Source organism: Lepisma saccharinum, chromosome 23 (assembly GCF_977018435.1).
Source record: "Lepisma saccharinum chromosome 23, izLepSacc3.1, whole genome shotgun sequence".
In the NCBI taxonomy this organism is placed as follows: Eukaryota; Metazoa; Arthropoda; class Insecta; order Zygentoma; family Lepismatidae; genus Lepisma; species Lepisma saccharinum.
Window position 1 is genome coordinate 33,551,518 of NC_139251.1, and position 17,707 is coordinate 33,569,224.

The window sequence follows — 17,707 nt, forward strand, 5'->3', positions numbered from 1 at the left end:
AAAGTGTTTCTTCGTATTGTGCAAGTTATTCGGCCTGCAAATTAGATATTTTTCGACATTCATGTATCTCCGTTGCACGATAGCTCGTACCACCATTACCATCGACTACGTGAATCAAATGTTCCGTTCGTTCGATTACGTAACCCCCTGTCAGTGTAGCAACCACGCGGTAGTTTTACAAGATGACATGTGAGCGAGATTTTTTTTCCAATTTAATTTTTTATGTTTGTCTAACCTAACCGAACCTAACCTAACCTTCCGTGAATGGTTTGTGGATTAAAAACAATCATTTTTCGGTTAATAAGTGTTAGTGTAACAACCACGCGGTAGTTTTACAAGATGACGTGTGAGCGTCTTTTTTTTCCAATTCAATTTTCTGTTTGCCTAACCTAACTTAACCTAACCTTCCATGAATGGTTTGTGGATCAATTTTCGCTTAAAAACGTTTTGTGAATAGTTTGTGCGGCATTTTTCGGTTCATAAGTTTGGAAACACTGCATATCAGCTGACGACACAGCATATCAGCTGATGATAGACAACGTGAGTCAAAATTTGGCCGTCAATTAGCAACGCCCAATAAATACTTATAATGTTAAAAATAACGCTCTTTTCATTGAAAAAGAAGTAATTCCTAGTTGAAAAATGTTGCGCTATGCATATGAGGTAAGTAGAAATTAATTGTATTTCAAAATAAACGAGTAAAATGTGTTTCCGGTATATCTAACTAGTACCAATAAAGTTTGTAGTCAGGGAAAGACTTCTTGGACACCCGGTATTGCACAAATATGGAGAAGTTAGAAATATGAATTAGATTGTGAGCAAAGAAGTAAATGCCATTGAGAACATTCACAAATGATGATGAAATGAAAAGACGTTTAAAAACGTTTTTGAATTCTGTTTGGCGATAGAAATGACAGATATTACACGTTTGTGATACTTCTAATACCTTGATTGTCCACACCTTGTCCAAGAATGTATGGGTATTTATCCTAAACTAAGTCCCATGGCACAATAGCCCTCTCCGGGCCAATACCTACCAAACAGCTTTTCTATTGGACCACGGGTGGTCAGCGCGTCGAACCCCATCGTCTCTGTTTTCTGACTTTCCGGACAGGAAACCTCTTATTTCCAACTTGCTCCCCATTGACCTCATGATGCTGTGTCAGCACCGAAATTTTGGGAACTCCCTGCAGTGATCGAACCCTGTACCGCTCGCACCAAAGGCCGAGAAGTTTAAACATTTGACTGGACTCGAGCCCTTCTGTTATCAGTGGAAGAAAGCATCATAACACCAGCCTTGTTTCCATGATTATGAAAAAATATAAATATGCTGACCAAGGCAGTAATTTATTTTATTAAAAACATAAACTAAACGTAACGTTTCAACCTTCTAGCAAGGTCTTTGTACTTGATACAGAGTCTGATGAAGACCTTGCTAGAAGGTTGAAACGTTACGTTTAGTTTATGTTTTTAATAAAATAAATTACTGCCTTGGTCAGCATATTTATATTTTTTCATAAGAAACCATCGTGTTACCAGCACATTGTAATGCAGTAAAGACGAACTGTTGACACAAGTATTGAATCTCTTCTCTGTATCGCATGTTTCCCAAATTTAACTCCAGTTCTGAATTTATCAAGGCATGTGCTGCCATGAATATGTCGGTAGTTCATCTATATGCAAGGAATAAGCAGGTGAGAAACTAGACGATGGTGGATTTTGTTCATAAGCAAATGGAGCACATGCTCGTGAGAACCTGCCCATTTTTAAAGAATACGACCAATTGTTTCTTTGTTTTTCGATTTACGCCGCATCATAACTTGGTGGGTGCCCCCAAAATTTTCTGATTGATTAACATTTACAAGTATTTTTGTTAATATTCTCGTAACCGACGAACAAAGAAAGAAATATTAATTTTAATGATTTGTCAAACGTAGCCGTTTACGCTATTATTATGGGATGGAACATTTTTCGATTCTGACCCAAGTTACTCCCATGCGCCGCACATTTATACAGTTAGAATTGTCACAACGTACTGGATTGTGATAATTGGGAAGGAAACAATTAGCATTCACACTTTACCCGGGAATCGAACCCAAGGTCACTCTTTTCGCAGTGCTGTATGCTAATCTCTGAAGCAGTTGCATTTCTTACATTCTATTACCAGTGCTAAATGTTTGCTAGAATATATTCTTGACTTAGTGAGAACCTTCCCCGTGTTGTCGTTACCTTGTAATCAACGGGCACGGGTTCTATAACCTGTGGATCACTTTGAACTCTAGATCCAGTCCCAATTAGCCTATCTGTGCATAAAGTGGACTTAGAAAAAACTCAAATTCGACTTATAGCCTGGACGGCCTAGGATCCTGCGCGGAGACCGCAGTTATGGCAGTGACCCTCTGTTGCCGCGTTTACCTACGAAGGAACTCGCCGTCAAACAACCATTGGGCCTATTGGGCAAGAAGCGGAAACAATAAAATCCCCTCCTCCCCGAAGCAGCCAGCAGGGAAACAGGATTTTGTCAATATAACCGTTCTGCGCTGTGAATGGTTGGTGCAACTGCCGGATTCTAGGATCCCATCAATCCCGGATCCGCCACTGACTCGCACGGGAAGCTGCAGTCAAAATCCAAACTTCTCCAAAGATACCCGTGTTAATATAAGCCTTCTCGAATTGGGGCGATGTTTTGGGCAACAGTAGCGTTACGCGGGAACCGCAGAGTTCGTCATCTGAGCAACATGCTTCAAATCCCCCCCCCCCGAAAAGGGTTTCCGTGGGAGGGGGGATTACGGGATTGGCAGCGAGAGGAGTGGGGGGAGGATTTTGTGTCATCCCATCACCGCGGGCTATGAATATGCACGAGAGTTTTGCGGCCTCCGGACTGGGGAGGTATGTATATACGTATTTGCCGCTGAGAGGAGGGAGTTTGGGAGAGAGAGAGAGAGACGGACAGACAGAAGCAACACCAATTACCAAGTCGGTAATTAAATCAACAGTAGGGTTAATCAGCTGCGACCGAGCTGGAAAACCGCTCCCACGAGGGGGGGTGGGGGGTTCGGTTCCGCGCCGTGTTAGCCCCTGGACGTTTTAATTAATATCAGTCCGACTGTTCATCCATTCCGGTGATTCCTCCGAGCGCTTGTTCCACCATCCGCCTGGTCCTGGATCTCTCTCTCTCTCTAACGCTTCCAGCGGTTTCCGTTTATGTGCAGCTTTGGAAAATTTACGGCCTGGAGTTTGATATGTGCGCTTTTTTTTACTCCCTATTAACGAAGCGAAAGGTGAAAGTGCAACTTCGATATCGTTACCGAGAGGAGGTGAAAGTTTCGCCTAAGAGTTGCGCATTTTTTTTTACACTACTGTAAAACATTGTTCCCTCTTCTTAAATTGACAATAACGATTGAGTGATGTTTGTAATCGGTGTGTTTTATTTTGATTTTCTGTCACTTTTGGCTACTGTAGAAATGAGTTCATAAAGAATTGATGAATCTGTTTGTATTGTTGTCATTTAGCGTCGCTTTTCTGCGGCCTTTGACTAGTCGCTTCATGGATTGATTTAATGATTTGTTTTGTTATACTTCACTTTTCTGCCACTTTTGTCTATTCAATATGATGAGTAACGATCGCCAACAACGTGGACCCCTTCCAGGAACTCTAACTTTCTTCCTGTCCTCTCTGGAGTACCACAGGGCAGTGTTCTAGGACCCCTCATGTTCATATTATTCGTCGATGACCTTGCCGATCATCTGACAGCTGCCTCTAATAATTACCTTCTTTTTGCAGATGACTGTAAACGTTTCAGAGAAATCTCCACGTCCAACGATACTCGTCTTCTCCAGAAAGACATAACAACGTTTATTTCATGGTGCCTGACATGGAAACTTACATTAAATCCTGAAAAGTATACAACTCTCACCATCTCTCTACAAAATAACCTGTAAAAGTCATCTTACTCCATCTCTGGCAATAACATCAAAGCAGTATCCTCTCACAAAGACCTAGGCATTGTTTTCGACCAAAAACTCGCATTTGAAAGAAACATATCACAGGCACGACAAAAGAGGCTATGCGTCTCTTAGGTTTACTGTATCGTTTCATCGAAATTAGTGTACTTCAAATCATTAATATCCCCAATAATAAAATACTGCTCTCCCGTCTGGTCCATGGAATGTCCCACTCAGCTCTCTAGCATAGAAGATTCTGTCCTTCACTTCTTCCTGGCTATAGTTCGTTACAGGGTTCCCACATTACGCAATTTTTCAACACCACATCTCCTGTCCTATATACACTTACCGACTCCGTATCAGATAAATGACTTGAATAATTGAAGTTTATTATATTTATACAAAATTGAAATGGCATAATCCGTTGCAACATGCTCATCCAGGAATTTCACTTTCGAATACCCATGCGCGCAACACGCAACACAAATCTATTTTGCACAGTAAAGCCCAGAAATTAAAAAAAGATCGGTCTTTCACAGACTTCCCACCCAATACAACGACCTCCCATCAAGTACTGATGTATTTTCCACAGAGTACGCTTATCGGTCTAGCATCAGATAATATGTTGCTAAATAATATTTAATTGTGCTATCTTGACTTATTTATGTTAATCCTTTGTGTTATTTTGTTATTTTTATTTTTGTTATTTTCATTGTTAATGATTTCAGTGTAAAATGGCTAGGTGCTGTATCTGAAATTCTCTCAATAAATAAATAAGATGAAAGTAGTGTAAGGACACGCATGCACAGGACTCAACTCAAATCTCACAGAGTATTAAACTGGATGTGACTATTCTTCAATAACCCAATAAGACGAATCAGGCCCATAGCCAGGATTATATTTCGGGGTGGCGGACTGATAAAACTTGATTAGTAGAAATAATAAAAATGATAATAATTACCACGGTTATAATTGTAATTTTACAATAACGGCTATTATAAGTTATTAGAAATAAACCTATTTTCATCCAAATTTATTATTATTATTATTATTATTATTATTATTATATAAATAGAAAGACTTTGCTACTTGATCCACCGTATGAGTAAATATCCAACACAATTGTTGTCCATTATTTTTCTTATATTTTGTACAGTAAGTGTACTGAAATTCATAGTAGCTAGTTGTATTTTGTTATTAACTTTTACACATTCCGTTAAAAATAAGGCTTTTAAAGTTAGAGCCAAATTTTACTCATGAAGTTTATATTGTGTGACCTCTCACAAAGAAAACTATAAATTTTGAGAGCTGTAGATCCATTTATTATTTATATTAAATGGTAGAATATGAAAATACTGTATTGCTTGGTTCCTCTTTTATGCACTAAACTTTTTTCGGTTTAATCCTGTTATGGAAGTAAAATTGATTACCACTATACACAATTTAAATTATATATTTGTTGAGTTTCGGGGAGGGGGGCTTCAGTCCCCTTAGCCCTCCCCCTGGCTACGTGCCTGAGACGAATCATGATTTAAAAATATCAGTTTGGGTTAGGGGATGGTACAGAGCTGAGAATTGGCAGTCTTACTCTCTCTCTCTTTCTCTCTCTCTCTCAAACACACACGCACACAGATATATGCATACATTGATTGATTGAATTGAGTTATGTTACGACGGTTTTCTTCCACTTTTAGCTCATCGCGACGATGAGGATGAATGATGATAAGATAAAATTATCGCAAAGGACAATCACAATTACACATACACAGGACACAAGTCCCACAGAGCATTAAATTGGCTGAGAGTTCACACGCCAGACCCTCGTTAGTCTCCAAAAACATGTAAGGGTGTACTATGTGAAAGAAAGGTTGACAAATGAGTGTCTTCGGAAAGGGTTACACCTTATACCCCTTGGCTAATCGAGAAGGTAGGAATGAGTGATGATATTAAACTGATGAAGAGATACTCACAAAGATCACCCACACAAAAGCCGGGATTTTACGGCCACAAACACACATTGACAATACTCAGAACACAAGCCTCGCAGGGGATTATATTGTCTGTGGATTCAGGCAGAATGGCTCAGTTCCATTGGCATCTGCGTGTCTTCAGTAAAAGTTATCCCTTACCCCCCTCTAAAATTAAGTGAACGTGTCATAATCTTCTCAATTGGTACATTTTTAATGCAACACGCGGAACAGCTGACAAAAGTACCCTTTAATGCATTAGCACTTGATGTACTTTGATGTGTTATACTGCTGACAACTGACATATTTTAATTCTGTGGGAATATAGAATGAAGGGTCCGAGCAAACAAATTGAACATTCCTGTTTGTTTCACTGTATTAATGGTTTGAAATCTGAAAAAAATATTAATGCAGAACAGTTAGGCCAGATGTTCGCATCAAATAGAAGTCTTTCCTCAAGGAATTTTAATAATAAAAATGTATTGGTATGGTCGTTACTAATATTACTAATTCTTTCATTAATTTCCTTTGATCTTCACTCATCCTCATCGTTACGAGTACGTAGTCAGACTGGAAGAATGGAGTTGTAAAATAACAAAAATGCGAGATTCCTAATCAGTTTTACATGGATGACTATCCTCCCTCCCAAAAATCTAGGTCTTGACGTGAATGCACTTGAAGCATGCATACGAATACTAGTTCACCTTGGTTCTCATTACTTTTACAACCGTTGTAGTTATAACCAATGAGGTTATCAGGATATTTCTTTCTTTCTTTCTTTTTTTTTGCCCTGTAATAAACTTGCACGATAATGCTGTATAAAAGAATGCATTCTCCGTGCGTGTTAACTTATCGATGGCCATTCTTGCGTCGAAGAGAAAGAATTACAAAGAAAAATTACCATAATGAGGAAAAAGTGTGTCACTTTTTTTAAAGAACGAACGTAACAGCTACCTTTTGTCTCCATTTTCCAGTAAAATCATTGTTTTGGTGTGGAAGATTTTGAAAATATTCCTCGGTAAGCAATAAGCAGAGATTTAAACTGGCAAGTAAGTCATTGTCTTTCCGAGCGTCTGTGACCTTCAAAATGTCTGGATTTTCTTATGTAAATAGTCCACACTCCAAGAAGGCCGATAAAAATCATCATTTTTATTTCAAGAAATAATTTTGTTGCTTTTTTTTAAGGAAAACTTTCATGAAATTGCTTGTATGTTTTCGGTGGAGCATTTATAAATGTATACGTGTGTTTTCTGATCACATCTTTCCATTGTGTAGTCTATACCTAGATTGTTATACTGCGTACCAAAATAATTTTTCATGTAACATTTTCACATCTAAACAGTGAAAGGGTGTTTAGAAATATACGTGTGTGAATATATACAGGGTGTATCATAAGTAATAGCGCAAACTGACACAGTTGGAAATACACGATAGAGGAGAAGGTCTAAATATGGGCGAAGGTTTAAATATGGGTTTTGGAGTTATCAGCGCTCCCGGGTGCTGCAGCCTGGCAGAGGCTATTGGAACTGGTTATCTGTCAAGGACAAAGGTTGCGGCGCCAATTCGCAACAGAATGTGGTGGTTAGATTCGGCCCTGGACGCTGTTATAGAATTGCGACCTCCGAAAACTTTTTTCAGGTATGTTTTAACTCAGTGTTTTCAGAATTCTCATCTGCTTTGTATAGGTTATGATATTAGCGGTACATAAAGCAAATGCGGGCTTTTATAATGCCATGATTTGTTTGTGAAATATGTACCACAGAGAGCGAAAATAAATTGAAGAAGAAAAATAGCGTGATGGTCTAAATATGGGCTATGACATGAGGTCTAATGCTGAGATCACATTTTCAACAAATATTTGGATGTTTTTCTTAATTTCGATTTTTCCCATTCCGCGTGATTTTCAAAACAACAGATTATGCATAAATATGAATTTTATAATGTTTTAGCGATAAATGACTGTTTTTTAAAATTTTAATTGCTTTCTGTGATATTGTCACTAGTAGCCCATATTTAGACCACAATTTTGAAATACATCATTTTACCATTTTTTGAAAATTGCTTTTTTTTATAAAAAATGGAGACCTTCTTACTTTAGCATGCTATTACATTTAAGTATATATTTCATAGATATGCATTTTAAAGGCAGGTGCTTGATATATTCAGTTTTTTCCTCCGAAAATGACAAAATAAATAGGGGGGCCCATATTTAGACCTTTTCCTCTAATAGAAGCGAAAAAGTCTCAGTAAACATGGGTCCGCAAACGAGCCGTTTTCGAGATAATTGGGAATGTGTGGTTACAAGCCGCCACTGACTTCATTGTTTGTAAACGTCTTCCTAATTTAGTTACTATTTTGTAATTACTACTTATTATTATTATTATGTACGCCTTCTGTCATTGGAGGATATACCTCTGTTGAAGGTAATAATAAATAAATAAATATAAGCAAATGAACCAGAAATTGACGGTCTTGACCGTTTTTCTCGAGAAATGTTTTTCATTGCATCTGAAATTATCCATTTTATTCTGCGAACGCTGAATATTGTGAAATTTGCAGTACCGAAATGATATTACTGCGTTACTGCAAGTTTAAGCGATGGAGCAGACAGCAGAAACTCCAGCACAACCTAGTTTCTCGCCTAACAAGAAGCTGCTCGGGGGAAACCAAGTTTCGCCTTCTGAGGAATTGCCCAGGCATCCTCATACATTGCCGGTTATTTATCGCGCAAGGCTGTCGTCGCCTTATTTATTTCCTCCCTCCACCCCAGTCCGAATCACGCACGCACCCATCAATTTCATGCGAACCCTGTTCATAATGGAACGCTCAGAAAGGGCTGCCGCCTTCAGCGTCAATAAACAAAGAGTAGCGTACCCTAATGAGAATGAACCTGTGTGGTTAATCTCCTTGGTGCCCTGTGCATTGTCAAAGGCGCAGATAGAAATTACCAGTGTTGCCAGACCTTTTTAATTCAAATGCGCGTTTTTCTCATGTTCCGTGCCAATAGAATTGCTTTAATCCCTGCTAAAATGGCCGCGGTCATCCAACTTACCGTCAAATTTACAATATTCGAACGTTAAAAATTTTACAATCTTCCTGTTTAGTTATAAAGAACGCAGGATCACAGTTTTTATTTTAATTGAATATTTTATCATGCATAAAGATAGGTTATAATAAATAACCCGTGGCTTTACAGTCCTTGAAGGACCTTGGCCTATCACCCGACTGCCAGTCTCACTCCCACAATCCTGCCTAGAGGTGTGGAGATTTGCAACCAGTAATGGGGTGACATGGGGTCAGCACGTCGAACCCTGAGCCGTTGTAGGAGAATTCCCAGACCCGGTTACGCTGCTCACTCGTAGCTCCCCAATTTCCTCACGATGGTGGGTTGCCATCGGTCCTATACACAGGCCGAGAACCCAGGCGGACTCATGCTGTCCAGCAGTCGGAGTCCAAATCATAGCGCTTTAGACCGCACGGCCACGTAGGAGGACCCATAAAGATAGGTAATGATTATAAATTAACCGTTGCGTGAATCATGAACAAATTGTGATGTGTGTCGTACATCAATGTGAAGACAATGTTTCGGAGAATATGTCTATTTATTACACCTCGCAGCAGGAACCGCAACCAATAGTCGATGCCGCTGCAGTCACGTGAGGGGAGCCCAGGCTTGTACGCAAGTTTTTTTTTGAGGGTGTGGGCAGATCCTGAAATGGAACAAAGAGAAGATCCGAAATGCTGTGGGATTGATTGGGTTAGGTTATTTTAGATCGCTTTTCTGCGAAGTTTGTCTAATCGCAATGGTGAGGATGAGTGATGATATGATGAAGGAACACAGTCACCAAGAAATTTTGATGTTTCATATTAAAAAATTCATGTTGAAGGATCATAGACACAATTTTGAAAGTTGCCCCTCGCGATGGATTTTCCAATGCTATAGCATAGGGTAAAACTACGTGTTTGGATTGAAACTTGCTCCGTTGTCTGCTGGTGACGATGGCCGTGTCTTTAGTAATCCACACAAGCAGCAACAAATTCGCAGAAAATACTCTAGGAGGAGCGTCATTTTCACACTGGTCTGATGAAGCTTTAACTCATGATCTTCGGTAAATTCCGCGTACATTGGTAACACTGAAAAATAATTCTTCCGATGAACAACTTCCTCTCCAGCCGTATTTGTTCTTCCCTCCAGAATCATCCTCCAGGCGGTTCTCCAGGCGTGATTTCCAGTAGCGGTTGTAAAGATTTTAAACACGTCTGTTAGCAAGCATCTTAACGAGATATGCTGTAGACCCGCCATGAACCTTAACATTCATTTTCTTTTCAAAAAGGAGGGGTGGAGACAATGGAGCTTTTTTTGTAGAAAGGAGAGAGGGGTGCTGGAAAACAAAAGCGGATCGATTTGTGGGGTCCTCCGCAGGTTGTGGAATGTGGTAATGCGTGGCCCTTAGTTAACGAAGAAGCTCTCTCTGGAGGAAGAAGGGATTTGTAGTTTCATATCTCGCATGAAATATGAACCTCCCGTGCCCATAGATCATGGTTAAAAATGGGCCGCTGCGGGAAGATTTAGGAGACTAAGGATTGAATGGCACATCGCCTTGCTACCGGACCGAATCCTGGTCCAGCATCCTCTTACGATCTTCCAAAGGGCAATGGTGGTGCAGGTTTCCTACGCGAAAATTCCCTCTGAGTAAGTAAAAATCCCCTTTTACCAGAAAATTTCCCTCATAAGTCTGTAAAGAGCATGATGAATGTGAGTTGAAAGCGAATTTTCATTTTCAAACTTTTTGCGGGGTGTAAGGGGTAACCGTTCCATGTAGTACACCCAAATGTCAACTTCACTTCCATGTAGTACACCCTGGACTGCACAGACTAACGAGGCTCTGGCGTCTGTACCTTCGGCCAGGGCTGTATGTGTGATGTCCTGTACTTTGTCGTTATATGTACTGAGTGTTCCTTAACAGCCTCAGCTTTTAACCCAGGTAAGAATATTTTAATTTATTTTAGTTATGGTAAGGGCTGGACCTCTTACAATGTGGTGACGGGTGCAAAATAGCCTAAGGTTGACGCAACCAGAACTATTAATTCAATCAAACTTTTTTGCTTCAGTGGCTGCCAGCTGCCGAAATCGGCACAAGCCTCCTCAGATAAATACGGTAGTCGGACAATTGCGATGGCGGACAATTGCGATGAACACATTTTAAATCATCTATCAAATTGAAGGGTGACTTAACACCCCGTATAACACCTCTTACAAGAGAATTATGGGAAATATTGATATTTTTGTATTAAAATCAGTGTTACTCCACACATCGTCAGTCATAGCTATTTCCTCATTCTCGTATTTTTGTTATTACTTTCCTCTCTTCTCTTATTTCTTGTCAGCACGGGAGTGCTTCGTCAAACTTGGCTGGGAATTGGTTCAATCAAGTTTTTGAACATGGGCTTGAGCGAACAGACACCTATTGATGCCACCTATAAGTTCCCTCATATGTGCGAATACACTTCCGAACTCTCTCGTCGATTTTAAGGTCACGCTTCTTCCTTTTCTGACCTTCTAGATTACGTTCCATCCGCATGTACTTGATGTTGGTGTATTCTGCTTGGCTCTTCAGGCAGGCCAGAACATCATGAATTTTTGGATGCGGTCTTCCAAGACACCTATTTACTTTGTTGTTCCAAACTTCTACAGCATTATTACTTCTGTGGAGCCTTTGGTTAGGTTAGGTTAGATCCTGGTCGTCGCAATTGTCCTAGTCATCGCAATTGTCCGCCATCGCAATTGTCCTAGATTCGATAAATACACGTGACCATGAAAGACAAACAGAAAGTCTCTTCACATGTTGGCTTATTATTAGTACATTTTTTTTAATTAAAGGGGGAAACTCCCTGAAGAATCCCGCCTCCACCCTCATACATTCAGGGGTATGCCCATATGCCCTGGTGCCTTTAAGCAATAAACCAGGACATTTCCTCAGAATTTCGGTTTCCCTGTTTATTGTGTACATTGGTATTTAAGATTAAACGAATTTTGATTTCTGTAAGTACCCTGGTTGTTCTGGTACTGTTAATGAAGATAAAAGTAATGAAAATGTAATGTGTGATGTCACCGATGTGACATGTGAAAAGCAATGCGGGTCCTATTCAGTCTATAAGTAAGCGTTCGGTGCGCTTGCGCGAAGAACAGACCAAGGAGGCACGATGCACACCATTGAGAAAACGACCCAGTTTCAACGACACCAAAACGACATGTGACGCCGCTTATCGTGTCGCTTCGGTTTGAAAGGTTGCATTGATTAGGCTACTGAAAGCTCCATTAGTGATTCCATAACAGTGTCAATGTTCTGCCAACAGTACATTGTGCATTGCCAACATTTTGCAGATTATATATTTTTTATAAAATCCCTATGAAATTTCCCTCGGACAAGTTTTCTCACATGCAAGTAGGAGTTCATGCATGGGGCGTTCTCCCCTCTCGACGGACCCCTGCGAATAAATCTCAGCATGGGTTCCCCGGGGTGGCCGCACACTGGTGACAGCTTGAGGAACAGCTCCTCGCCGAGATACGAACTGCATTCCTCCACGCTCTCCTCCAAGCGGGCCTCGAATGCTAATTACCTTGCGTCGTTAAGTCGGTAGCGCAATTAGCGAGCGTTTTGTTAGGTTCTTTACACGTTTCCTGATATACTAGGACCCCTGCCGTGGTGTGATGGCGTCTGTGTGATCAGGCCGCAATTCGCACTGTTGGTAGTCCAACGTGATTTCGGCCCGTTTAGGATAGAAACATTCTCCCAGGCATTTTTCTTAACATTGCGGTACTTCAGTATATTCCAACGGCTCCCATACTGCCTCGCAATGAGTCTGCAAAGAAAAGAAAGGAAACGTGACAAAATCTCAGAAGTATGAACCGAGCTCCCTGGCGGAGTGGTTAGAATTAGAATTTCTTTGCTCATGGGCGAAGTTCAGCCTGTCGCTGCTCTACCATCACTACGACGCCAATGGGCCTCGGATTCGAATCCCGTCCTGGGCAGGGTGTTCTTTGTGAGTAACCCTTCATCAGTTTCATCATGTTAATCGTCGTCGCGATTAATCAAAAAAATTGGGAGAGAAGCAACGCTAAATAACAAAAATCAAAAGAGGCTTATCGGTACTGGGCCTACAGTTTAAAGTGGGTTCCGAACCACTGTGTGCTTCCACCGGGTGTCGAATTTGGGACACGGTATGTCGAACAACCACCCACAAGGCAGTCCGTCTACGATTAGATCAAGAAATTTGAGGAAACTGGTTGTCTGTGCAAGGGATCCTGAGCAGGGTTGTTAAAGGTCCAGGAGAGAAAATCAGAAAGTATAAATGTGTTCTGGACCGTAAAGAACATTTTTATCTCTAAAGTATTTCACTTCGGTCCAGGAACCTTTTTACCAGACCAATTTAAATACGGTCCAGGAACAATTTTTTCAGGCTTAATTTAAATACGGTCCAGGAACCTTTCTTCCGGATCAATTTAAATTCGGTCCAGGAACCTTTTTCAATGAAACAATACGCAACTGGGACCGAATTTAAATTGTGCGAGACCTGCAGCGGAACCCAATAGAACCTATTAGAATTTATGGTTCCTGGACCTTGAATAACCCTGGTCCTGGGAGAGGAGAACTGGACTCTCGCATTGATTGATATCTGTCGTGTAACAAAAAGTTCACATGTAGAACATTTGTGACTGAGCCGTGTTAACTTCAGGACATACTCTTCCAACCATGTAATTATATCAGTCATGTTAGTAACACTCTTAATTCTGTAAAACTTTGGAACTGTCTCTATTTCTTTTAGGCTAGCCCTGCACTACAAAAGGAACCAATTTATGTACTAGTGAAAGTTCATGAAAAGACAAAGAATTTTAAGAGTATGTTTAACTATTGCCATTTGTTCTTGGAAGTGTCTAACCTCTCTCCCATGAACCATGGTGCCACGTCGGCGGGACCCAGTGCCATAACGACAAACCCCTCGGTGTGGTCGTTTGTTTTGTTGTTTTCCCCAGCCAGGTGAAAGGAGGCGCATTCCGTTCATTCTTGGGTGCATTACCCCCTCATAAGCTTACTAACCTTCTTCCTTATCTAAAGAATCGTCCCTATCAAGGTTTCGCTGTAAGCCGCGATTTTCCAGGAAAAAAGGGACAGTAAACAATTTGCCCCTTGGGGTTATTACCAGCCAGGTACGTGACAAGAAATATATTCCTGTAGAAAAATTTGCAGGCTAACAATTTGGCAGTTACAATTAGGAGCCACTTTTGACTTAGAAAACAAATATATATTTTTTTTACATCGGAAAGTTATGATTTTTTTCTTGATACCAGATGAGTAATATTTTGATGCTATACAGACAGCAGAACTGAATTTACACTAATATTTATTTAATTATTGAAAATTTAATCCACCATGCTAATGACAAATCAGCCTTCTTTGATTTTTTCCCCCCCTCTCTTTACGATGTTGGGTGGAATTGGCCCCAGTTTTGGCCTTCTGATCTCAAACCATTCAACAAGTAAAAAAAGCAAAGTGCTTCCCTGTGCTTAGCACCACGCCATGAAGGCGTACAGGGGGTGTGGGGGTAACGCCTCACACTTTCTTGATCCGGTCGTGAGTGGAGGTGATGTGATCAGCATCACGCCCCTGACAGCCAGGGTTTCCCCCAGGTACCCATGTTATTCGACGCTGGGTGGGCGCCGGGGCCGCTTCCATCGTTAGAAAAGTTCCCGGATTTGAACCGGCGGGGGATCGAACCCGGGACCTTTAGCATGGTAGTCAGACGCGTTACCGACTGAGTAAATTCTAATTTTATTTAACTTCATTATTAGTCTGATGAATTAAACTTAGTTCATTCTAATGATAACAGACGAATACACTAACATTTTCAGAGGAAAGTGTTTGTATGTAATCCAATCAGTCAAGGAAGATTCCTTCAAAACACGAAGTCAGTCTATGTAGCTTGAAATAGTGTTGCCACATGTACTAGAAACAATATCCCTGCCTTCCAAAACTCAAATTAAAAATTGGTTTATTAGCATCCCAATTCTAGTATATTATTGATTGTCTTTTCTTTTCATAGTATTATGAATTATTATACTTATTTTATGCAAAAAATATTTTTAGTTCATATGTAAAAAGTATTTTTTGGCTAAGAAATGCAGTTAAAATTTTAATAGGCCATGCAAGGGCGACTGCAGGAATGGTTGCGCAGAAATGGTCGGTACCTAGACCTACCCATCTCTTCAGCGCAAGGACGTCTTGAGATAGGGCAGGGGGTCCGGACCCCCCTTAAAGACTTACTAAGTAAAAATCTTAAACAATGAAAATAATAAAATAACTGCAATTAAATAATGAAAATATACTTGTTTAATTGAAGGTTATTTATTTCTTCCAAACTTATTGGAAGGGAAGGATTATATTGTGATCATACGACTTTGAATGACAGTAGCAAAGAAGCTTTATTACCACTTATAGCATTCATGAAATATCACCAGGAACTTTATTTTCGTCAACTGGATCTAATATTAATATACTTCTTTATATTCAATAAATATTTGATTCTTTATCTATTAGCCATTAATTTCCTTACCAGGGCAGGTTTTTTTTTTACAAATTTTGCCGACCTTCACTACACATAAGGTAGATAATGAATATGCAATGTTATATCACTACTCTTATACCGTCCTTTTAGCTATTTATATAATCAAAATATAATATTGATTAATTTGAATATTTAATATTTTAATTAATTTAATATAATTATTTTAATTTAAACATTATTATTATTTTGAGACACTTGGTTCGGAACCCCCCCCCCCCCCATCCCCCACGAAACATAGTTCTAGGTACGTGCCTGCTTCAGCGGCTTGTAATGTAATAAATAGCATCCTTTGCACTATTCATTTCCATGATTAAACATCCTCCAAGTATTTTCTCTTCTCTATTCTTCCGTTTCAAAATGTCCCGTCCTTTTGAGACACCATGTACATTCATCAACGCATAATAATAATAAAATGGAATTTAAAAATACAATTGTATTGCACGTCTAAGTTATCTCTCAAGGAATTGAATTTTATGTTGTTTTCACACATACTCATACAGCTGAAAACTATATTGGTCAGGCTTGGTTTCACTTGGATTATAGTTGTTCTAAGTGTGTGCGCGCGCATTTGTAAGAACCAAAGGCAAGCTATTCAACCAAGACGACAGGTTGTTCGGAGAGAGTTTATTCCTTCCACCACCCTGTGTCATTAAATTTGCAAAATTAGCGCAGATCACCATGCGACATGGTTGACACAGGTCGAGGTCAGTGACCCGCGGAAGATGAACCAAATGGAAACTCGAGCTTATATGATGTCCCTGCTTGGCATTGGGAAAGAGGGGAGTTTGCTGATTGGTTCAAGAGATTGCACAGGAGCGGCCGTGAAAATGAGGCCATCGCCAGTGCAAGGCAGGTCGTTTACATGCATTCCAATTAGTGGGATTAGAACTTGAGGACTTGCCAGTGTCCCCTGTCGCGGGATGTACAGCATGAGATTATCAGCGTCCTCATCAGTAGTCGATGGACAGCGCAATGTTTGGCATTTGCATAGGTTTGGCTAGTTTTGCATAGTTTCGGAGAAATCCACTCGCTGTGTGTCTAATGATTGTCTTCCTTTGTTTTTGCATCTGTACGTGCATGTGAAAGTTCCAGATAGTCTCGCTTCAGGAAATGACTTTCCTTGGCATTTTTTTTTAACATTTCTGCTGCGATCTAATTTTGCCGTGTAAAGTGAAGAAATCTTATAGCATGTTTCATGGGATATTTCAGATAGAATCGCTCCTTATTTCCGTAGCATTCCCCGTAAGATAGCCAATCAGAAGCGAGCTGCGGGTCACGAGTTCAGTTGTAATGGCGGCCGAGTAAGTTGGAAACAATGTGTCATTTCCCATTTTTATAAGCTAATAACTAATCAACCGAGAGGAAAAACGTTTTCTTTGAAAGGATGCTAGGTGCAAATCAATGGCACTGCCTAAATTCATACTGTATAGCACATACAGCACACGTATGGAAGAATAAACTAGTTGTTTCAATTGTAAAGAGTTTGTTTCTTTATACGATATCTCGTCAATTGAATAACAATTTCTATTTTAAATTACATCTCTTCCTCTTTAAATTTATTATTTAGGATATAAATACCGCGTAACTCGTTTGCCTTTCGTGCTGTATATATTATCTAACGTTCTCTGCACGCTACGCATCGCAAATGCTGACCGGGTGTTACGTGAAATGCTTCCGTGAAAAATACTGTCAGCTATGAAAAATTCTATAAGACTTTTGGAAGCATTTATGCTAGCAAAAAAATGTTAACAGGAAATTCTTCCGCCTAAACATTAGAATTGAAGTAACTTCAGACTTTGTTGATGATTATTCTTAAACACGTATTCGCTCTTACACTAGGTAGTGACATTTAATACAAACATTCGACTACGTTGGAGTGGAATCGACAACCGTGTACAGCTTGACCAAGATGAGAAGAACCTTGTGCTAGTGTAGTCGAATTTTCAACCTCAAACAAGCAAAGTGTGTGTGCGACTCGACTAACTATGTTTCATTCTAAACAAAATAGTATATTTGTGAAAAAAAATGTGTGGTGGCATAAATCTCATTTCTGTTACATGCATCTAGCTACCTCGTTGGCAGTGTTGATTATTCACAATTCCACCTCCTATGGTTCCGGGTTCGTATCCTGGCCTGCATACGAGTTCCCTTGTGTGTTTCTTCATCGGTTTC

The 17,707-nt window shown here is 40.0% G+C and overlaps 1 protein-coding gene across 1 annotated transcript in view; it reads left to right on the plus strand.

The window, feature by feature from the left end:
• The window catches only part of LOC146005463 (uncharacterized), a 121,559-nt gene that overhangs the window by 89,720 nt on the left and 14,132 nt on the right, over nt 1-17,707 (plus strand). Inside the window, exon 7 of the mRNA XM_083144706.1 lies at nt 13,739-13,811. Within this exon, the coding sequence (XP_083000832.1) occupies nt 13,739-13,811 (73 nt within the window). The remainder of the gene's footprint in view (nt 1-13,738; nt 13,812-17,707) is intronic.